The following is a 23784-nucleotide window of genomic DNA, read 5'->3' on the forward strand; positions in this document are numbered from 1 at the left end:
TAAAAAAAAAACCATTTAATACTATCATTTAAAAAAACAAAAAAGCATAAATACAACACAATAAACAACCAAAACATTACATAAGCTACTCTTATAGACTCTGCTGACTAGCTGCCCCGGAAAACTGTGTAGGATGAGTGAATGGTCCTAACACGCAAAGAAGTAGAGAAGCATTGTTAATTAATTATTATTTATTAAAGAATCATTTTCTTATTTTCAGGAAATAATTCAGTTTCATTTAGTATAAAAGGAATGAAGTTGACTCCTATGAGTACATTGCAGCATGAGCTGCTAATTTGGCATCGTTTAGTACGAATTTGTCTACATTTTTTTCTATTTGCCTTCTCTTCTTTTTGTCTTGTTCCTATTTTATTCCTCATTACCTTTCTCTCTGCAGATTGACCTGGAGCCAGAGGGCAAGGTGTATGTTGTTATTGACCTATCAGGATCTTCCAGTGAAGGTAAGAACTCAGTGAAACTGTTTTATGACGCTCAGCAGGGTCTGCCATGTATGTAACACAGAGTGACTGCTCTCAGTCTCACTTATCTCTTGTTAAAAGCTGTTGTGTAACTATCACAGGAGCTTTCAGTGTAAAGTGATGATCTCTGTCATTTCATTTCTCTGGATTATCTGCTGATGATGAAGATGTTGTATTACGAGGCAAAAGCCTGTGTTTGTCAAGTCACTGTGACTCTCACAGCTAATGCTACATTCACACTTCCTCCTCATTGTATTGCAGAAAACCAGTGTTGCCACATTCAGATGTATTAAAACAACTTGCATGTGTGCAAAGTCCTTATACATATCTGCAGCATGTATTATAAACTTTAATAATTATTATATCTTATAATATAATAATTATATCAAAAAATTCAAATAAGCTCATATGACAAATATTGAAGACATATAGTATATTAATAACACTATCTTACAGAGGAGACAGGGTAATAGGATACATAAACATGTAACAACAGTTCAATAATTTGTTATATGTTGTTATATATGTTGTTATATGTGAGTACAATTCAAAGGTATGTCAGAGCTAAAAAAAAAAAAAAAAAAAAAAGCATAGACTACACCATTAATCTCTTATCATGCAGTTAGACACAGTTAAAAAGTTAAAGTTTCTACCTGCAGGAGCTCAAATATACCACTTTGGCCCTCCTTGTTGTGTTGTTAAGGTGCATCCTTTGGACTTTCTGGTTGTATTGCACAGAGACAAATACATGTTATGTAGTTTTAAAATAAAATACTAGAATTGTACAGGCAGTGAATATAGTTAAAAACAACCTAACAATATTATTTTAAGTGCTAGCAAAGGCACAGACATGAGATCCAGTCAGAGGATGGAATAAGTGCATGTAAAGTGTCGAAGACAGCTTTGGCTTTGTCACTTAAAGAAGTATGCACAACTCAAAGCCTTCCTAAAATTTAAACTGTCATAAAAAAAGAAATTACAGTCCATATAGTTTTTCTGATAAAGAGGTAAAATAGGTAAAGTAGTGATGTGTAAAGTCTCCCAGAAACACAGAATGATGGCAAAATTGTAAAAACATCAGCAAAGTTGTTAATGCTGCTTTTTTTATTTCATTTTTTAAAATGGGTGTTAAACAAAAAGTTTGAACCTCTTGATTTGCAGAAGTCCATCAGATTAAGGAAAAAAATATCTAATATAAAAAAATAGAAGTCTCCACAGCCTTTGTTAAATGACTGCACTTATACTGATCGTCATTATAGTTTCACATCCTTTCTCCAATCATCTTAATGATCAGTTTTTGAGCTTTTAGTGGGTATTAAGTGAAAGGAAAGTGAAAGCAATAATGTAAGCATAGTGCTCCATTTGTATTAAGAGAAAGTAGGTTTTTGTTCTATAATGCAGCATACACTTTAAAAATGACAATTATTTGGAATTAGGAATAGAGGAACAAAGAGAATGTAAAAACAATGTTGGTTAGATGAACCAACAGATATGTGTGTTTAGTTCTAAGTTACTTCTCTTTTTTTGTTTTTGTTAGTCAGTGAGAACGTGAAGTCAGGAGTGAGTCACCCTGTCACTGCACGGAATTTGCAGCATTACATTAGGAAATAGATGTGTCAGATTCCCTATGCGTTTCTATGGCAATGATGTCATGCAGCCAGCGCTCTATCGTATAAGTTAAATGATGCAATCAGTGTTTGACTGTAAACCTCATCATTTAAGATATGGGACACAGTGCTTCGAGAGAGCCTCGAGCTGTAATCTTGTACTCCTACGTGTTGCTGTATGTTTCGCTGCAAAACAGAACAGGCTGTGGTTGAGAAGGAGTGCAGATACTGATGTGATATACAGAACTAGTACTTACACTTGCAACAAGACTATAATCGTTGATGCTTTGACTAAATGCTGAGGCCCCATAGACTGCATGTAAAAGATGGACATAAGGTTCATGATATATAAAAATGAAGAACTAATGTGTTAAATATTCGCACATGATAAAATAATCAGCCCAGCCCAGTTAGGACAAGAGAATCACTTTCCAATTTATCGTGGTTCTCTTCCCTTTCAGTAACCATTACTCTGCAACCACACTATGCTTGACTAAAGTAAGCTGACAACCACTAACCGCTTCACTTTTCTGTTGCTGCAGCAACTTCTCACTTGTGGAGCAAGGTACTTCCCGCAGCAAACTGCTTCCTTAGTCATATACAAAAGTATAGTTAGGCTGTTGTTACAGTGTTGAGTGAAGCATTGGAGACGGGCAAACTGTTGATGAATTAATACTTAGTTTAACTAGAAAATGCATTTTCTGAAGAAACTGCAGTGTGGATGCTGATAGCTGAATGTTTTGAGCTGAAATGAAATATCTGCTGAATGTTAAGTTAAAAATGTTGAATGAGATGAAAAATTCAGAATTTTTCACCTGAAAACTAAAGTTCAGAAATGTTGAAAGCTGACGGTCACACAGAATGAGAAGTTGGAAAGTAGGTGAACATGTTTAAAATGTAAATTAGAAAAAGCTGAGTAATATCAAAAGAAAATTTAGAGTCAGAAAACATCTGAATAAAAAATTGAAACCTCATTTTATTTTAATCACTGAATGACTGAAATTTGGGAAAATCCACTACAGACAGCTAAATGCGGTAAGTTTTAATCATTCAGTCAGAAACGATGATTCTAAAAGTCATGAACTGACGCCAAATGCCCAGATCTGAATCACCTGTGTGCAGAAGACAAATCCACCAATGAACAATAAGCTTGAATTTAACAGGCCAATCAGAATAGCCTATTTAGTTGGCCTGCACTAACTACTGGCATACTGTTATTCTGTGGGAAAACCCTGTCAAATCTGCCTTGGTGCACCTGTTGAGAAACTGCATCTAAATCAAGGACCCTAACTCCCATCAAAACAGCTTTTGAACTGTGAGGATCCCAAGGAATTGTTCTACACAGAAGTGTCTCTTTTATCCTTGGGGTGTCAAAAATATGGTCACATGAGTGATTTAAAAAGTGGGTTCTTTCCTGCTGTTGAGATAAACTCCTGACTGAAAATATAATGTATTTCTATGGGTCAGTTAGAAGGTTATCCTTCTACTTGGATCCACACAGTTTATAAAGTTTACATCTCTGAGCTTTGAAAGAAACACTGTTGGAAAGAGAACAACGATGGCTACGTTTTGAGGGTAAAATAATGGCTGTAGAGCAAACACTGTGCACACAGCAGCAGTTGAAACATACGTTTTTAAGGTTAATCTTGGCAGTGACAGAGCTCATTAAGCAGGCAGGTGTGAGCCTGGCTGCTATAGCAACTCCAGTCTGTGGCACCACACACGCGCGCACACACACACACACACAGACAGCAGCCCCTCTCTTCTGCTGCTTTAAATAAACAGAAAAGTGATTGTGAAACAAATGCTTCCCAAGAAAAAACCTACAAGTCGTATTGACAAAATTCTTTTACCGTGAGCGGCAGCAATGTCTAGTCTACCGAATTCTGAGTTTTCATGCCTGTGGAGTTTATTATATGGACGTGATGACAGTGTAAAGACAGCCTGTACTTCTGATTTTCAGACGAATTTTGGGATCAATTTTAACATTGGACTCTATGGAAGAGTTGGAGGGAGGAGGCTGTGCATTGGTGACATTTAGGAACGAACCATAATACCTAGTACAATAATAACACTGGATGAAAGAGGACAGCGATGGCTACATTTTGAGGGTAAAATCATACCTGTAGAGCGAACATTGTGGACACAGCAGCAGTTTAAAGAGAAGATTTTAAGATTAATTTTTTCCCTCCTCCCACTCTAGCAGTTGAACTGTCTCACTCTAAACGCCAACATTCCGTCCCATACACACCCATTATAAACTCTGAAACGGCTGAAAAAAGGGATGAAACTTAAACTGGAGCTGAAGAAAAAGTATACTAGATATTGAAAAGATAAATACAAGTTGAATAGTTGAATGTCTTGTCTTCGTTTTAAAGTTTGAATGGTGGCTCTAGGTTAACGTATGTGGAAGTAGTTAGAGTTGAAACAAGAGTAAGTTGAATGAGCATTTGAAGATTCTCCCATTGAAATACATTATAAATTTTTGTTGAATAAGGTTGAATAATTTAAAGAACATAGAAGTTAAAAATGAGAAAAATACAAGCACACATGTCCAAAAGAAGAAGAATCTAACGGTGGTTGAATGGTTTTTCTAAGTTAAACTGTGTTGAAGGAGATAGATGCCGAAAAATGTATGGAATATGAAAAGTAGAAGAACAATACTGTGGATGCTTAATAAGCATTCACACTAATTATTGATTAATTGTCTTCTCTTGCATTGGTTTCTCCATTTTGAGCAGCGTGAGCTAACAATAGCACTGCAACTGTGTTGCTCTACACTGAGCTTTGATTTACAGGTGTGATTTCAGTTTGTGCACGGCCTGACTGAGTTACTGCAGTATAAAAACTGAGCATTGCATATCTGATGTTTAATAAATAAAATAAAGCGGAGGATGATTTTGACCGATAGAATCCATTTTTCAAATTTTCAATCAATTTTGCAATATTATTGTTTTTGTGAATTATATTTGCTATCATGCAATGAAAATCTGAAATTATTACACCGTCAGATGGATGTAGCCATGGTGACATCCTTTACAACTTTGTGGATTAATTTGTTTTGAAATGCCAGTTCTGCCAGTTTGGGTGATTTGTAGCAATACCTGAATATATTTGAACTCGATTTCGGAGCGCTAGGACTTCAGTTCTTTATGATTTGCTGTGTTTACAGAGATGCTGCAACATGAAGTTATCAGAAGTCTGTTTGGTTGGTTTTTAGCTGGTTACCCCTGACTAGTGATGAGACCTTGATATATCGGATTCTCTGTCTTTGTAATTGGCTTGTACCATGGCTTGACATGCAGACATGCATGTCCAGAAATGCAAAAATTTCCAGAAATGCAAAACTATATGTCCCTATGGCTGTGAAGGTTCTCAGTCATCCAGGTCATCGTAGTCTAAGGAGCTTGGAAAGAAAAGCGTCTGGACTTCTTTGAGTTGCTTGAAGACGTTTCACCTCTCATCCGAGAAGCTTCTTCAGTTCTAAGGGTCAATTGGTGGGGAGTCAATTGACCCTTAGAACTGAAGAAGCTTAAGAATATGTCCCTATGATACAGACGACCCAGATATTGCCCCCTGGTGGCTATTAAAAGAAATGGTTGAAGTCGCTTCCACATTTTCTTCACTTTTCAGACCCTGAAGCTACATCAACCTTTTATTCAGGTTTTTTAGTCATGTGACCACTAACCATACACTGTTGTGCTATTGTCTGCTATATTGGATATGTGATCCTGTAGTGAATAAGGCTTCTTTCACACATTTTTTTCCTTCAAGACTGGTTGGCAACCGTCTGGCAGCCACCGCTCTCCAGGGAAAAATGTTTGTTCCCTGACTAGTCAGCAAGTGATTTGCTAGTTTGCAGACTTTCAAACTACTCTCCAAGGAGTAGGGAAATGCAGTACTGATGCAAACTTTTATTTTAAAGGCGATTGTTTCTTTTTCAGATTTTCCTAGCACTTTTCTAGTAGTTAGCAAGTGTTGCAAACAAGTCAGTCTCTTGCAACCAATGCAACCATTTTCATCTGGCGAATGCAACCATTCGCCAACTGGTCAGGGAATATAGGCCTGGGTTACTGCAGCCTAGGTGAAAGATAAACCTTATTGATATTAAACATAAATGAGATAAAAAAGTGATAATTCACATATATGGCAGTGTGCGAGTATAGTGTCAAAAGTGTCAAAACAGTTTCAAAAGCTTGCTAACCAAGATTGCTTTTAACTTAGCGCTTTAGCCTCTAATCTGCATAATTTAGATGAACATGGTCGATTGTGTCTTTAAAAAAACAGACTTTGGTCAAAATATGTTCAAAATATGTTCACTTTAGGCTTTAAGACAAATCAAAGCAGCTTAGTGGTGGTGACGTTGAGGTGTTGAATATATTTCTTAATTATATTACACTGGAATTTTAGTGAAACTCCCATATGAGCTGCACATCTCATTTGGCATCTGAACTACACAAAGGAGTTCAATACAGCATCAGAATGCTGCCAACTATTGTTGGCAGCATATTGAACTCCTTTGTATTGAACTAACTATGGGGCTTGAAAACTCCAAACGTGGCTCAAGAGTTGGGAGTTTGCCTTGTAATTAGAAGGTTGCCGGTTCAACCCCCGGCTTGGACGGTCTTGGTCGTTGTGTCCTTGGGCAAGACACTTCACTCGTTGCCTAGGTGGTGGTCAGAGGGCGCCAGTGTTCGGCAGCCTCGCCTCTGTCAGTGCGCCCCAGGGTGGCTGTGGCTACAATGTAGCTTGCCATCACCAGTGTGTGAGTGGGTGGATGACTGAATGTGTAAAGCGCTTTGGGGTCCTTAGGGACTTGTAAAGCGCTATACAAATACAGGACATTTACCATTTGTGGAGATGTAACTACTGAGTGATATGCGCATGTAAAATGATATTGCAAATCTTTTTTTTTTTGTAGAAAATTTTATTTTGAAATTTCTCTTCACACTTGTGGAGCTTTTCACTTGGGCAGCCTATTAACAGAATTTTGAACCAGAGGTGAAATGTTAACATTGGTACATCTAATCTGTATACCTAATTACATTTTTACAGTATGTTGGAGAGACATGAGAGACTGTGAGAGAGAAGACAGAAAGGGAGTTATCCAGAGGTCGCGAGAGGAGAAGGGGAGTGGTTGTGTGGTGATAAATTGATTAGTAAAGTGGAGTGTTCGCTAATGGACCAGTTACATCATTGAAAGTGAGAGAGGGAGATCAGTGGAGAGTGACAAAGAGGTCTCATTAGGTTTTTCTGCAGGAAATATTAATTTTCCTTTTCCCTCTGTTTTTCATAAATTGACTCTAAAGCTATATTGCCTGCTGCGACTCTGCTCCTTGTTGTTTCTTTGCAGTGGCATACAGTATGTTTATGTGCCTATGTGTTTGTGATCTACTGCAATTGCAGTCATTACTTAAATGTGTTTGCATAGCAAAGAACACATGGGTGAACTGTCAGGCCTGAGAGCAGCAATCGGCCTATTAGCTTTAATACAAACACGGGGTTGTGGAAGCAGGCACACACACACCTACACACACACACTCACAAAGCCTTGTTGTCTCCAGGATCATACTCTGCTGCTAAAATCAAGTGTAATGTGAAAGTTTTGTCTGAACCTTGTTGTTATCAACTATTAAACTATCCTTCTGTGAAAGTGATGAAGAAACTCAGTGATGCTTAAGATGCATATGCTCAACACAGACTTGTCTGTTGGCACATGGGAGACTATATACCGCTAGTGGATCACCTCACTTTTATGTTGACTAAATATTAACATTAATATGAAACAGATAAAGAAACAATAACAACAGCCAAAAAAATAAAATAAAATTGCATGTAAGCACTGACTATGAGCCAAATGACTTTTTTATTGGCCCAGAATTAATGCTTCCCAACTAATGGGCTTCCTCCAGGACACACAACATTTTAGTGAGTTCTTTATTGATAATTTATTGATAAAGAATCTTATTAACCAAATACAGACAACATCAATTAACCAACCAAATACTTTGTTAGGTATACCTGCTCAGCTGCTTATATGGCAGAAACCCAGCACATTCAGGCATATAGATATGGTCAAGAAAGCCTGCTGTTCAAAGTTCAAACTGAGCATCAGAATAGAAATAGGCTAATAGAGCAGGTTAAAAATAAAGCCACACACACAAAAAGCACACAATGAAAAAAGAAAGATGATATAGTGACTTTGAACGTGGCATAAGCATTGGTGCCAGATGGACTGGTCTCAGTATTTCAGAGGAAGCTAATTTACTCTGATTTTCCTGCACAACCTTCGCTAGGGTTTATAGAAAATAGTCCAAAAATAGAGGAAAATGCCCAGTGAGCTGCTGTTCTCTGGGTGAAAATACCTTGCTGATGGCAGAGGCCAGAGGAGAACTGGCACACTTCATTGAGCTGATGGAAGCCAATAGTAACTCAAATAACCACTCATTACAGTCAAGGTATGCAGGAGAGCATGCACCTCTTAAGGTACAACTCATCAAACCTTGAAACAGATGGGCAACAACAGCAGCAGAAGACCACACCAGGTACCAATCTTGTCAGCTAGGAACAGGAAAACCAAAACCGAAGAAAAGAAGATTAGATTGCCTGGCCTGAGGAGTCTGAGCTTCACATCATGGATGTGGAGCCAAAAGATTTCCAGTATATCGTGCCGGTATGGACTAAAATCCTTGCAACAATGAATATCTAGATTTTAGATAAACATAACTTAGCTTTGCAGTTGTTGCCTCCACTCACCCAGGAGGTAATGTGATTACTTGGTTTGTCTGACTATTCAATTACTTGAAACACTGTGGATGCATTTGCATGAAAATGCAAGCTTGGCTTTTGCCCAGCATAAAAGTGTTGAACATTTGGCGTTGATCCAGGTCAGTGTTCTTCAGACAATGTTACAAATGAATCTGCATCCAGATATCCTTCTGGATTCAGAGATTTAAGGCAAGGAGATGATGTTCAGATTTATTCACAAAATTCTTCAAGCATTTAATCTTCAACGTAACATTTGATACTCGTGTGCTGCATCTCAACAAATATCAGACACTATCTGTCAATATGTTCCTGCCAAAAAAGGTAAAGGAGCTCATAGTACGATACAAGCATTGGCCTATTTATGTCTAACTTTTGGGGTCATGATAAGGACATGACAGAGGAGCAACCTTTCTGCTGCTGCCAACCTCCAACCCTGACCCCTTCCCTAGTGTAAGACACCAAGTCTAACACTGTTGCCAGGCAGCAGTCATCAGTTGCTAGGCGATGCTGATGGCAAAGGGGCTGAAGGAGTAAGACTGATGACAAGCAGAACATGACAGGCAGGAAGGAATGTAGAATAAGCCTTTGAGGCCTAAGAGAGCAGTGCTGCTGGAGATGTAAAGTTTGACAGGGTGGTGATACCAGAGGACAGTTCATCTTCTGGGCAGTGTGAGCATGCTCATTTAGAGGGTCAGTTAGTACATCACCACAATCACTGGGGTTCACTCTGAGAAAACACAGCAGAACTCAAGCTAAGTTACACAAACCAGCCAAATTTGAATGGGAAATACTGCACGTGAGTTTAACCACAGATCTTAAATTGTTCTGTTCTTAATCTAAAACATTGCTGTCTATGTCTTTATTTCAGTAGCTTTCTTTCTCACTTTCTCTGTTCTTTTAGTGTCTTCCGTCAGCTGCCACCGCATAACAGCAAAATCTCTTCATGTTTGCAGATACTAATTGTCTCCTTTTTTTTGTAACATCATGACTCTTCAACCCTCTGGCCTCCAAGAAAAAAGCTCTAAAAGACATGGCAACTGTTGTATTTGACCTTAACTGTGATTGTACTAGTTTAAATGGTCATTAATGGCATATTTTAAGCTAATAATGTGTTAAAACAGGCATGTGCATGTCTACTCATCTAGATGCTTAAATGCTGTTGCCAGAAATACTGGTCGGTTAAACATATTATTCTTATAGTATTAATCTACAACAGCAGTTACCTGTTTGAAGATGTCATCATCCCACTTGCTACTACCTTCTCTCCCACTCTGTCTGAATGTAAGTCATAAACAAGCACAGGTTATGCAAATGGTTATGCAGGAAACTGTGCATTTACAATCTGCTCAGTTTTAAGTGTCTTCTGTCTTTTAGACTACTCGGCTATTCTTATTGTTTGTTCTGTCACCTAAAGAACGATCAGATTAGTCCAGGAACTCCCCTAATTTAAAGAAATAGAAACAAGTGTAACTATCTGTCGCATGTTTGGCTCTAGTCTTTGGAGAGAGAGGCAAAATGCTTCACTGCCAATCTCTCAAACCTCCAAATACATGAGCAAACATCCTATATGTGAACAAGAATCATTAAGTGTAACAGCATTCAGCAGGTTCCGTGTAAGTTGATGTAGACGTGTCTTTTTTTAGCTAGCAAACCAAGTTTTCATGCATTCAAATTCATGTATTTGCGGGAGCATTGGGAACTCAGAGTCCTCCAGAGGGAGGGAGATAAAGTGCTGCAGGTGTTGCCAGTGGGAAAAAAAAAAATTGAGAACAAAGTGCAGAACAGAACAAGCATCAGTGACAGCAGATATGACACTGATGTAGTCAGAGCATTAAATGGAAAGAGGGAGATGTGGTGGGGTTGGGATGCAGAGCAGCTTGCAGATGGGCATGCTGCAGTAGCTTAAATAGCTTTCCCTACTTGAGATTGTCCAGTTGGGTGTGTTGAAGGATATCAGCTGAGTCTGGGCTGTCACTGGCACCAGCTGTTCTGTCAGGGTCCCAGATGAGCTTTGCTCTTTGCTTCACTTTCCTACATGATGAGCGTTGTTGAATGCTGAATAATGTAAGATCAAAGAGAGAGGATGTTTGGAGTTCTCAAGCCACGGCTGTTGAGGAAACTGGAAATGCATACTCGACAGCACATGTGGCCAACAGAGTCAGAAGACAGATGTTCGCACAGCGTCAGTCATATCAAAAATGCAAATCAGTTATATCACCAGACTGAATTATTCAATTGTTCTTTTTTTAAACATTCTCAGTGAGCGGAGAGTTCGAGTCGTCTCCAAAACATACACACTGTCAGGCGGAATGTAACACACAGTACTCGGAGTTTAGTTGTGAGTGATAGTGCTTGTAGTCGGGGGAAAAAAGTCCACATGGAGTTCTTCTATATAAATGACACAATCGGAGAGATCTGGGTGTATTAACACGTCAAATTGAACAATTTGGCCTATTTAATAAATACAAACTACCTAATTTCTATTTTTTTGTAATTCTCATCACCTCTATTTCTACAAAGTTTCAACCTGAAGTCTTTGTTCTTTCCCCTTACTCCTCTTTACTTGACTATAACTGACCTCTCCTTTACCTCTCTGTCTTCCGCTCTCACTTGCTCATCCTATGAAATGTGTGTGTAATTAACAAGTTCAGGCAGTAATTGAAACCTCTACACTGCCATTGGGAAACCCCTCAGTAATGAAACCAGAAGAAAAGCAGAGGTCACAAACACTGGGACTTGGTTTAAGGAAAAAGGACTAATGCGTTGATTGTCACCAAAGGGACACACTGCCAGCCCTGCAGTGTCATTGCCATCTACTGGCTACTTGATGTAAATGCAGTTTTTATTTCTCACCAGTCGTGCAGGTGTTGCTCATTTACATGAGATGCCAGCATGAGTAACCAACAAAGATTATAAAGTATTGACTATCAAAAAGCGGAATAAGTGGAGCGTATTCACATTAGTTTGGTTTAGTGAAGAGACTGGAAATAAAGCCATAACTGTAACACAACATAACATCCTTCCTGTATTTTTGTTGTGTGTTTTCATACAGCGGCGGCAGGCTCTACCGAAAATGAGGAGCGTGTGTTTCGACAGCGGATGCGTCCCAGGAAGCGTCAAGGTGCCGTCCGTCGGAGAGTCCACCAAGTCAACGGACACAAGTTCATGGCCACCTACCTGAGACAGCCCACGTACTGCTCGCACTGCAGGGACTTTATCTGGTTAGAAACACATCCACGCTCATGTCTATAGAGTGATTAATATGCACACGGTCATTACAGTTCAGCAGAAAGAAACCTGTAAATACATAAAGAAAAATAATCGACAAACTGTAGATGAGACTGTGTGTGCACTGAAGACAGGACGGGAATGTGGCAGCAGTGCAAAGAGATGAAAGCAAGGCTCACTTGTGTGATTTGCGAGTCCTTCTATCTAAGATTAATGAATCCAGAGTCTCTCACTGAAAATGCCAAGGTTGGTTCAGAGTGAACGGATGAAGTGGTGATAGGTTAATAGAGAAAAAAAATTCTTAACTGACCAGCTGTATGTAAACATCAGTTTTACAATAGCTGCCTTTCACTGATGTGTGTTCACTGCTTCACTTCGTTAACCCAATTTTCTCCCAGTAATAACCTGCTCTCTTGTTTACACGTAAGCACAGTGGATGCTGTGAAGTGGGGAGTAACAAACAAAGCCAGCTGTGTTTGTTTCCATCCCAACAAACTGCTGTTAGCTTCACTCACATGGAAACCATGTGGCCTCGGTGCTCCGCTCGCTTTCAGCTGTGCTCTGAAAGAACGTTTGATGTGTAATCAGAATCACAAGGGAGCTGTGTTTCGGTCTCCGAGTGGTCAGGGTCTGTGATGTGGTGAATCAGCAAAAAAACTGCAAGGAGTCTGTTTAATTTTTGTGTAAGCTCACTGTTATATCCTGAAATAATCACTAAAATATACGCTCTTTCAGTGGGTTTGAGAACAGCGTCACTTTTCGTGTCTTGGCCGTGTATAAATGTGTCGGAAGTCAGCATAGACTGCATCATTTTGCAGAGGCCGAAGAATCCACTGGATCTTGCTGCAAGAATAATACTAGACTCCTGGTAGAATTTCACAAGAAGGAAAACTTTCAACCTCTACCTTCCTCATGTGTGCAAAAAAAAAAAAGCCAAAAGAGAAAGAGAAGATGCTGCAGAATTTGCATGAGGTTAAACACAAAAAAGCTTTTTCCACAAACTGGCTTACAGCTGCGCTTCTTTCTTTTTTATTAAGTGAAACACATTTGCTTTAAATTGGAAGTAAAGTCACACAGTTTTAGACAAACAACCACAACAACTGGTTAATGACGTAACTGAGAAAGAACTCCCTTTTAACAGGGAGACACTTCAAGCTGAACCAGCCTCAGGTTTAAGTGCCTGCTGTAGTAAGTTAAGCAGGAAAAAGATAAGTGGCAACAAACAGAAGTAGACAAAATCAAAAAATGTGCAATTATTTGCTCAATGCAAATAATTGCACATGTGCATTGAGCAAATACAATGAGGCCTCGTCATTCAGGACTTTATCCTGTAAAGAGAAGTTAATACAGGTGAAAGATAAGCCGTCTTTCCAGGCCCTGGTAGAAACTCTGGTTCTGGCATTGGAGCTGATGTAGCAAATGAATGGACTAGTTTTCCAGCATTACCATGGGACTGATAATCATTCAGAACTTGATGTTAGTCGATGCTCACACATAACCTTTGTGGGGCTTGCAATAAAGCTTGCCTTCAAAATAAAAGTACTATAACGATTCTAAATAAGATATCCTATTAATTTATTAAATACATCTTGAATAATCTTCTAAAATTGTGACATAAACTTTGAAAAAGGGAATCAGAGTTTTTAAATTATGTAAAAAATATGAAGACAGCAGTCACACAACACTTTTTTTTAAACATTTCTCTTATCTCTGTCTCATTGTAGGGGGGTTTTAGGAAAGCAGGGCTATCAGTGTCAAGGTAAGACAATATTTACCTTTACAAGTGGCTGCACTTTAATCACACGTAAAACCTGTTAATGCATGCGTTGTATATGTGTGTACCTGCTGCAGTGTGTACCTGTGTTGTCCACAAGCGCTGCCATGAGCTGATCATTACCAAATGTGCCGGCATGAAGAAGCAGGATGACATGGTCGGGGAGGTATGGATATGAAACACTTTAACCTACGCACAGATTCCTAAAAGTTTCAGGGACCACTGTACCTTTAGATCCTTGCAGGTTTGTCTTACTGTCCTTTGGTGCGTCTTACAGGTGGGGTCTCAGAGGTTCAGCGTCAACGTCCCGCACAAGTTCAGCATCCACAACTTTAAAGTTCTCACCTTCTGTGACCACTGTGGGTCTCTGCTGTGGGGTCTGATGCGACAGGGACTCCAGTGTAAAGGTACAAGCGAACACCTGACATTCTTTAGTTAATACAAGTGTAAGCAAATTAAAGATGTCTGTATTTTATCATTCGGATAAACTCTTTCTAGAATCTATTCTGAAACTGTTCTTACTCTTCTTGCTTTGTTTCCCAGTATGTAAGGTAAATGTACACAGACGCTGTGAGAGTAACGTAGCTCCAAACTGTGGCGTTGATGCCAGAGGGATCGCTAAAGTCCTGTCTGACCTCGGAGTCACTCCAGACAAGATCTCTAACAGCGCCCAGAGACGGAAAAAGGTTTGGAAATATGCCAGAGTGTTCTCAAGAGGCTTTACATTTATTCTAAATTTTTTATTTAAGGGTATTTAAAGAAGGTTTTTCTGAATAAACAGTGGAAATTAATTGAGGGGCGTACCAACTGGGGATGTGTCCTTCAGAAACCATGTACTTAAAAGTTCGATCTACCCACTATGGTGTCAACCGCTGCTGTGTGAAGTCCTGTTATGAAGCCTTTAGATGAGCGTTTTCACAGTCGCCTGCATGTGGTGTTAACATACCGACCGTGAATCATAAGTTCTTGATGAAAATGTTGATGGGGACATGTTTTCTGTGAACAGCTTACTCAGGCTCAGGATCCTCAGCAGCCGTTATCAGGGATCCCTCAGGCAGAAGACGATCGCTCAAAGTCTGCCCCCACCTCCCCGTGTGATCAGGGTAGGCACATTTTCTGACTATTAAACTCTAAAGAGCAAACAGAATGGAGACACACACCACAGCTCTTATTTTTCTTGGTTTCTTGCAGACGTCAAGGAGCTGGAGAACATCCGGAAGGCTCTGTCATTTGACCACCGCGGAGAGGAGCACAAAACACACCCACTGTCTTCCTCCTCGTCTGTGGACACGGTAACGTGTGACACGCACACAGGAGGTGATGGGAACAGCGTCGGAGAGGAAAGCGAAGAAAGTCAGGCGAATGGCGAGGTCAAAGGTCACAGCGCTCCAGAGGCCAAGAGGATGAACCTGCATGACTTTGTGTTTATCAAAGTTCTGGGGAAAGGAAGCTTTGGAAAGGTGGGCTCACTTCCTCTGCAGCTCTGTTTGTGAAACTCAGTAAGATGTGCAGTGAAAAGGATGGACCAGAAAACACAAACAAGTTTGTGTCATGTGACCAGGTTATGCTGGCGGAGATGAAGGGCACAGACGAGGTTTATGCCGTCAAAGTGCTGAAGAAAGACGTGATCCTGCAGGACGACGACGTGGACTGCACCATGACTGAGAAACGGATCTTAGCATTGGCCAGAAGACACCCCTACCTGACACAGCTCTTCTGCTGCTTCCAGACTAAAGTAGGGACCCCACACACACATACACACACACACACACACACACACACACACGCATACGCACACAAACATGCAGACATTATTTGCACCTCCAGGGGGCAGCATTGGAATTAGAATCTGTACCATCGTACATCCACGCTGACAATCTCTCTTGGAGAAAACATTTGCAGTTTGTTTCTTGATGAAAACTTCAAAAGTACAACAGGTTAAAAAGAATGAAAATACATAAATTTTAAAAAGAGGGAAACTTTCACCCAACAAGTTTTAACATCAGAGGAAAAACTGAATCAAACTGTATGCTGTTCTCGAGCTTTTTCTCTGCTGTTTTTCTTTTGAACATCTTTAATCCAAATCTTTGATCATTTGTTTCTGCATTTGTTGTTGTTTTCTTAAATTTGAAGAAATAAGATAAAAATAACTTACGTGTTCAGGATAAAAGATTTTACTGCTCTTGATGATTTAGTCTTATTAGATTATTAATAAAGGGGATAAAAGATCATTTAAAACCTAAGAAAAACTGTTAGGCAGTCTTTTGTTAATTCTTTTGTAATTTCCTTTTGTTTTCTTCCCCTCTCCTTAATAGAAAAACAATTGTTGGGTTAAACTGCGTACATCTTGTGTTCACACTACAGCTGTTTTCACACGTGCACTGCAGCAGTGTACTTTTCTGCCTGGCAGGAGATTATGTTGGATAGAACATTAGCTGATATTTAACCTGCCTTATTCCTAGAACAAAGCCCGAGTGATGTTGGATTGTTCAGAGGTGCAAATGGTGCTGCTAATAGTCCGGTGCATTTACCACCGGGAGGTACGTGCCTCCTTCACACTCAGGCTCCTCGCCTTAGGTCTCTTGGCTAAAACACGTGGAGTGTTTCCACCAGTGCAAATGAAGTGAGGTGTGATCAAAAAGTTTCAGTGATGGTTCTCCAAACATCAACTTTACCTGTTGTAAAGACAGTGGGTAGCTGAAGTTCCATTCAAGCACGCCACCTTGGCCCTTGGACTTGTTACGCTGTGACGTCTGCTGGATCTGCTTCAGGGTCAAATGTGCAAACCTTAAACTTGATTTATTTTCAGAAAGTGGACAAGTCACGGGGATGGATATCTGGGTGAGAGGTCAGAGGCGAATGTGGGTTGCATAATCATTTTGCCCTGTGCTGACACAAGATGGCACTGTGACATGCCGCACCAGTCTTACGATCAAATGTTCTCCCTCAGGATGCTGCAGTAACACCACGACAACTTAACCTGGGGTACAAATTCTTAGCGCACAATCCTGTGAAAGTAAAAAAGAAAACAATGCTCCCTTACAATGTGGTAGGTCTAGCAAAACGATGAAAAATTCTCAGTTGTAGTGGGACGCACAGTTCTCATAACCAGCGGCGATCTTCCACATGAAAGTCTTGTCTGTTTGAAAAAGACGTTGATGCTAGCGAGTTTGAGGTCCACAGAGATATCACAGGTGCCAGACCAGGACCTCCAGAGTGTGATCCAAAAATAGCTTCATTGTTGGAAGCTGCCTGGACATCTCTGAGAAGATGATTTTGAATGAGAGGTGGGTCAAATTTAGGATTTAAGCAGCTTTGTGGAGAAAATATCCCAACTTGATCCTCTCAGAATTCGAAGTTCATGTGTGAAAACTGCCTTAAGGCCATTACCTGTTCAGCCCTTGACCTAGTTTTATTTTAGCTTCATTATTTTGGGTTAAATAGGCCCTAAAGGAGAACGTGCTAACAGCTAAGCATGCTGGGTAGGTTTGTAAACACGTCCAGAGCAGTAATAGACTGAGAGAACTATAGCACGACAGTCAACCTATACGAGAACTATAATAAGAGAACTGCTCTGTATTCACTTCTCAGAATACATCACAACTTCTCGCTATGTTTTAGATCAAATTGTCTCCAGGTGTCATATTTTATATCTGCCGAATACAACATTTTATGAACTGTGCTGTTAAGCAGGCATCTCTGGAAGACCTTTGAGAAGATATTTCAAGCAGCTTTAACACTAAAGCAGCGAAGCACCGGTCTTCAGGCTTCTTGCTCCCTCATTCACAGGTTACTCGGCTTTCATCATCTCCACTTTTAGCCTCTTTATCCATCAATACTTTAAGTTGGCTGTGACAGACAGACACACAAAGGGCAGCTGTGGGTGGGACGCCCCTACATGGGCAGTCCTTTCAGACTTCTGTATGTTTTGTCTATTGTGCGTTACATAAATGTTCCTGTCGGGAACCATATAGTGGCTTTGTACATCCACATGTGTGAGAGTTTGTGTATTTACGATACTTCCAGTTGTGTCCTTTCTGTAATGCAGAAGAGAGCAGGACACATGATTCGCTGATGTGCAGACTTCTTTCTGATCAGCTTTAGGAGGTTCAGGTGTTAACTTTACACAAGCTGCACACACAGTCAGCGAGGTAAGCATGAAAGTTTGAGAGATTTTGTTATTTAAAAGAAAAAAAGCTGAAACCTTAATTTTTTTTATTACAAAACATCATCCCTTCAGCTCTTTCCTGAAATAGCTAAAACCACTCATCAGTGTCAATGTGCCTTCACGTGTGCACTTTCACAGCCTGGTGGAGCTGAGTGCGAGAATGCAAATGTTCTGCTGGAATTTTAAATTCCTTGCAATCCCTCTTTACTACAAATTACAATTTAATGTCTAATCATGCCCATGTGCGAAAAGCCGAGGCAGCTGTCCAGTGAATTTACACTGAGTGAGTGAACGCCATGTGTTCTGCCCCCTGCATGCTCTTTACCAGACCATTTAAAGTTAACACCAATGGTGTCAAACTCATTGTAGTTGGCTCAATTTGACCTCAAATGGTCTAGACCAACCATTGTTCACCTTTAATGAACCATCGTTTTACCAAACAGACGAAAGATAAGCACTACTTTAACAATCTCTATTTTTCTACTTTGAAAAAGTGCCAATACATGCACATTAAAATTTATGGATCACAGTACATCTACAAAAGTTGCTGTGCTGCTTATTTATGACCCATGCAACTTCACATTTGGAAGGTTTTTTTTAAATGTGCATGTATTTTCACTGCTATTTAGCAACACTAGTGACCCCACATCAATACTAGCAGCGCACTTAATTATAAAATTGGAGTTATTAATGATTTCTCTGCTTTTTTCACACTTTTCAAAAAGCCATCCAGTGGACTTTTGTTCTCAGGGCCGCATGTTTGACGTTGCTGGTTCAGACCCTTGTTTGAACCAAACAGAGTCTTTTGAGTAGTGAGGATGCATCTGATGCAGAGACTTTCCTGTCATGTCTAACATGTGAGAAAAGGCAGCCTGCTGGCTCTGTCCCATCCCGGTTCTTCCACCAGCATCCAGAGGTCAGCCTGGTCACACAGAAGGCGTAAAAGCGTAAAAGCTTTTTCCTGTCTATCTATATTTGAGATAGACAGGAATCAGTAGTATGAGATAACACAAATGCAAAATTTTTGTGGAAGGTGGAAAATAAAAAGAAATAACAGATTAGAAGTAAGATCAGATGCTGGAATTAAATGCTTGAAAACGTCTTTGCAGAGCTCAGCTGAAGGTCCTGAAGGTGCCGTTTGAAGATATTGGTTTCAATATCTATAATGTTAAAACAATCTTAAAAAAAAGTTACACTACATGTTCACTACATACACTGTACACTATAGGTCTGCTATAAATGAGGCATTTATTTTAGAAGACTTGCTGTGCAGTTCTTACTGGTACTAACAAAGCCTACTTCTGAGAATTCAGCTTATGTTCCAGGAAATGATGCTTTGACAGGAAATGGAATATGCACATACTGCATATGTGTGTTGTCTGTATAGATCTGGTCACAAGTTCACAGACACTCATCGTGGACATAAATGTCATGGTAATTTTGGGCTTTCTGTGATTTTTTGGTCATGTCCTTTTTGCAGGGTGGAATGATTCTATAGCATTCAACTTTTATGGTTTTATGAAACAATTGGATGCACAAGTCTGACAATATTTAGAATTTTCTCTAATCCACACAGGCTCAAAATTATATACACACACCCCAACTAATATTTGGTTATTAGTTGGTTATTAGTTGGGGTATAATTCTAGATGAATATTTGATCACCATTTTTGGCAGAATAGGTAGAGTTCATTCAAAATATGGCATTTTAGGAGCCTTTCCACACCGATGGTCAGGTTCCATTGCATGTGAGTTTTTCTCAGTTAGTTATATTTCATATTTCAATCATACCACACCATTGAACTTTACTTATGTGGAATCCTCAGTTTATAGAAGTATGTGCCTCTGACATCAACTGTTGTCAGTTCAGCAGGTAGCTTTCTATCTGCAAAAGTGGATGGATAAAAATAAATGCATGGATTCATTCTCTTGCTCCTCTCTACATTCTTTTAGGGATTGGTTTGCTGAAATAGTTTCCTTATCTTCACGTGGCATTGTTTTTCTTCCATTCTTTCTGTCATCATCTCTGAAGAGATCTGGAAAGAATCAACATTTTTCAGAGTTTCAGTTAAGTTTCCACACTAGAATTGAAACCAACCATCTTTAAGTTTTGTGATCTGGTCCAGCTGTCATCACTGGACCGAAGTTCAGGGGAGGTTTCGTGCCTGAAAGTTAGGTTAACATCAAAGTAAAAAGTCAGAAAGTCTTCACGAAAGAAGTTAAGTGTGAAAGCAACCTCAACCCTCTCATTTAAAGCAACATGACGTCACTTTCGGGAATAACTTTCTTTGATAAAACAGCGCTTCTTTGTTCTTTTCCTTTTCTGTGTCAACAGACCATCAATCGAGTAGCTTCTCAAGGTGTGTTTGCTGCTGCCAGTGATCCATATACATACTATTTTTAAGACATTTCAGGGGGCTGCATGACCTTTTTTTAATGTTTTGAAAGGAGGAGTGTCACCATAATCACCTTCTTTATAGTCAAAAATCTAGAAAAACTAGACGATTAAAGAAATGTTTGAAAGGAAGAGAATTATGTCACATTGGTAAAGCGATTATTTTACCTGCGTCTGCTTCTACTTCACATGTTTGAACATACATTGCAAGATATGCGGTGAAAAATTTAGAATTCTGCAGGGGACCAGTGGGAGCCAGACATGTCAGGGAGGAGGCATAGAAGATATTTTGCAAGCTGCATCTTGTGTTTATTTTCTCTGAATGCTCTGGAAAGTCTTACTCTAATTGATGGCGTTTCCTGTTCAATTTATTTATTCCTGTTATTTTCCTCCGAAGCAAACACAAACGTGTGTGGAGTCGACAGAGACAGAGAGAATGACAGAAAACGTCATAGTGAGACAAGACTGCATTACGTATTTGTGTCTTGCATTATTTCGTCTTTATTTTGTTCTTCCTATTTTTTTCTTATCAGATTCATCCTCGGATGCACGCACACACACACACACACACACACACACCCACCAGGGGTTATTGAAACTGTGTTCTTGATTGAGACAAAGGGACTGCGATTCTTATGTAACAGCTTTGATCCTTATCAGCGATGTGTATTCCATATGTTGTGTGACCCCCACCTTCATCACCTGCCTCACCCAGCTGACCCCGTCTACTTCCCCTCACCCTCCCACCCCACTCTTCTTAGAACATGCACTGAATGTTCTGAATTCGATTTGATTACTGTAAACAAACCCTCATATACATCCTGCATATACAATGATACACAGACACGGCAGCTGTGTCACTCTTCGCCTCTTGCAAAACGCTGGTTCCACTCAGCCTTTCACTGGGCTGATCCGTATCGACTCAGTGTGCTAGTCTGACCGTGACGATACAACGTGGCACTGATTTAAACTGAAGAATTTAATCCGAGAGATTGATTCTGCCATTTATTTTAAGTTTCTGCAGAAGGATTTCTGTTTCTTGTGGTGTTTTCAAACTTATGATATAGTGTAGAGCATAATACGGTAGTAGTGGTGTATTTTCAGCATCATTTGGCCAACAACAATGAAATACCTCTGAATACTGACGTCATCCATCCATCTGTTTTCCACTACTTGGAGTTTAAGCAGAGGCGCCTAGACCTCGCTCTACTCAGCCACCTCCTCCAGCCTCGCTAAGGATGTGTTCAGGAGGTGTGTTAATCAAAGGCCTGAACCACGTCGACTGGCTTCTTACTATGCAAAGACATAGCGGCTTCCCTCTGAACCTTCCCGAATCACAAGCTTCTCAACCTTTTTCTTGGAGAAAGCTTCACCACCTGTATCCACAATCTTGTTTTTTTGATCAGTAACCCAAAACTCATGGCTATAGGCGAGGGAAGGAACATTGATCTGCCAGTAAATCAACAGCTTCCCCTTTATGGTCAGTTCTCTCTTCACCACAGCACACTGATACACTGTTTGCACTGAAGACGCTGCCTCCAGTCCATCTTCTCTCTTCCCGACTTCTAACAAGTTCCCGAGATATTTGAAGTCCTCCTTGAGGCCCTGACTCATCTCCTTGTCCAAATGACAACTGTGCCTTGGTTTTGCAGATGCTACTTGTAATATAGTCTACTAATTACTTGACTGTGCTGGTTATACAAAGCTAGAAGCTTTACTACATTTTAAAATAATAATTATGTTTTTTTTTAAAGAACCCCGAAAAAATCTTATCTCACCCCAGTAACCAGGTCTGTCCCTTCAACTCAGTGAGGTCTAAGGACGAGTTCATCATCAGATCACGATGATGAAATTCGATGACGATGAGCAAAGCGCTAACAAGATTGAAAGTAGAACTGAATGTATCTCTCTGTATTGGCCCTGGACAGATTCCCAGTGGGAAATTTCTTGAAAATTATCATATTGTGGTATCTTATTGTGTAACCAGCAGAAACCCAAATGATGTTAAGTTTCATTTTCTATGTGTGGGACGCTTCAGTGGCCTCTACCTGCAGGCCTTCAGTACACAACCCTGTCCAGACATGTTGTGCCGTGCACAAATCTTCGATGATGAATACATGGAACGTGGTTATGCAAGTGTTTGTGTGTCTTTCTGTCTAAGGGAGATCGAGCTAATTTGAAATATTATTTTCTTTGTAAAGTGATAACTGTGAAAACCTCAGTCCATCATTTTCTTTGATTTATAATATTTATAGGATTTTTTTTATTTAGTGCTTGTATTGATTCATTTTATATAAATGTAAGTAATTCAAAAAATTTATGAAAACTTTATAATTTGGATTTTTTTTTTATTTTACTAATTGTTTAAGTTATTTTATTTTTTTATTTTTTTATTTTTATTTTTTAAGTTATTTTATTATATTATTTGTATAATAATATAATAATATGTTTTGATTTTTATATTTATGCATTTTTATTCAATTTGATTTTAAACTTCTTACTACATTATAAGATATCCCAAAACCTGAAGGAGGCACTGAGTTCATGGTGACATCACTATGCCTAAAAAAGTCTTTGTACTTTGTGTGACCTATGTTCTACCTACAACTGCCCCGCCCTCTTCGTTCTTCTTAATCGACTGTGGGATCACAACCGTTCCCCTATCGGCCTAATTACCGCTGAGAAATGTAAATAACATTATACAACAGTAGCGCCAAGGCCTCGTTCTGCTCCACACACTGTGAGGCCGAGAAGTGAAGTCAGAGAAGGAGAGGACGAGGAAATGCAGATGGCGAGGAGAGCAAAATAGGGATGATGAGGGGAAGACGTGAAAAAGTCTTTTTTTCAGTATTTGTGATAACAAGATGGCTGGTGGTATTTGTGTTGTTGTTTTCTTTTTGCCAAAGCGAAGGAAAGATTACATAAAGAGAAGCAGACGTTGAAAGGGATTGGTTAAAAGGGAAAAAAAGTAGCTGTGATGTAAAGACCCGGTTAGATTGCAGTGGAGAGTGAGTGTTTTTTAATGAACTCTAAGAGGGAAAGATCAGAGGAAGCAGGGATGGCCAGAAACCAGGCAGATACATTAATGAACCTTTGTTGTTCGGTGCTTAGGACAGAGAGCGACAGATGGACTGACACAGAACGATGGAAGGACAGATAGAGATGAAGACAGCCAGAGAATAGCAGACACAGACTGAGGTTTAGAAGACTGAGAGCAGAGATGAAAATCAGTCAAACTCAACCCATGTGTCTTACTTTTTAACATCTGTTATATCTGCAACTATTGACATTCACGTGTGGCGACATAAAAATTATTTGGATTTATCAATTTTTGTCCTATGTAAAGTGACCACCTTTGCTTTTGC

General features: G+C 39.6%; 1 protein-coding gene across 1 annotated transcript in view; it reads left to right on the top strand.

Moving 5' to 3' along the window:
* LOC100692040 (protein kinase C epsilon type) overlaps nt 1-23784 on the top strand; it is a 95488-nt gene that overhangs the window by 37078 nt on the left and 34626 nt on the right. Inside the window, exons 2-10 of the mRNA XM_005473716.3 lie at nt 398-461; nt 11907-12075; nt 13807-13841; nt 13934-14022; nt 14134-14263; nt 14400-14542; nt 14863-14959; nt 15048-15316; nt 15418-15591. Of these exons, the coding sequence (XP_005473773.1) occupies nt 398-461; nt 11907-12075; nt 13807-13841; nt 13934-14022; nt 14134-14263; nt 14400-14542; nt 14863-14959; nt 15048-15316; nt 15418-15591 (1170 nt within the window). The remainder of the gene's footprint in view (nt 1-397; nt 462-11906; nt 12076-13806; nt 13842-13933; nt 14023-14133; nt 14264-14399; nt 14543-14862; nt 14960-15047; nt 15317-15417; nt 15592-23784) is intronic.

This window comes from Oreochromis niloticus, linkage group LG13, assembly GCF_001858045.2.
Source record: "Oreochromis niloticus isolate F11D_XX linkage group LG13, O_niloticus_UMD_NMBU, whole genome shotgun sequence".
NCBI classification, from domain to species: domain Eukaryota; kingdom Metazoa; phylum Chordata; class Actinopteri; order Cichliformes; family Cichlidae; genus Oreochromis; species Oreochromis niloticus.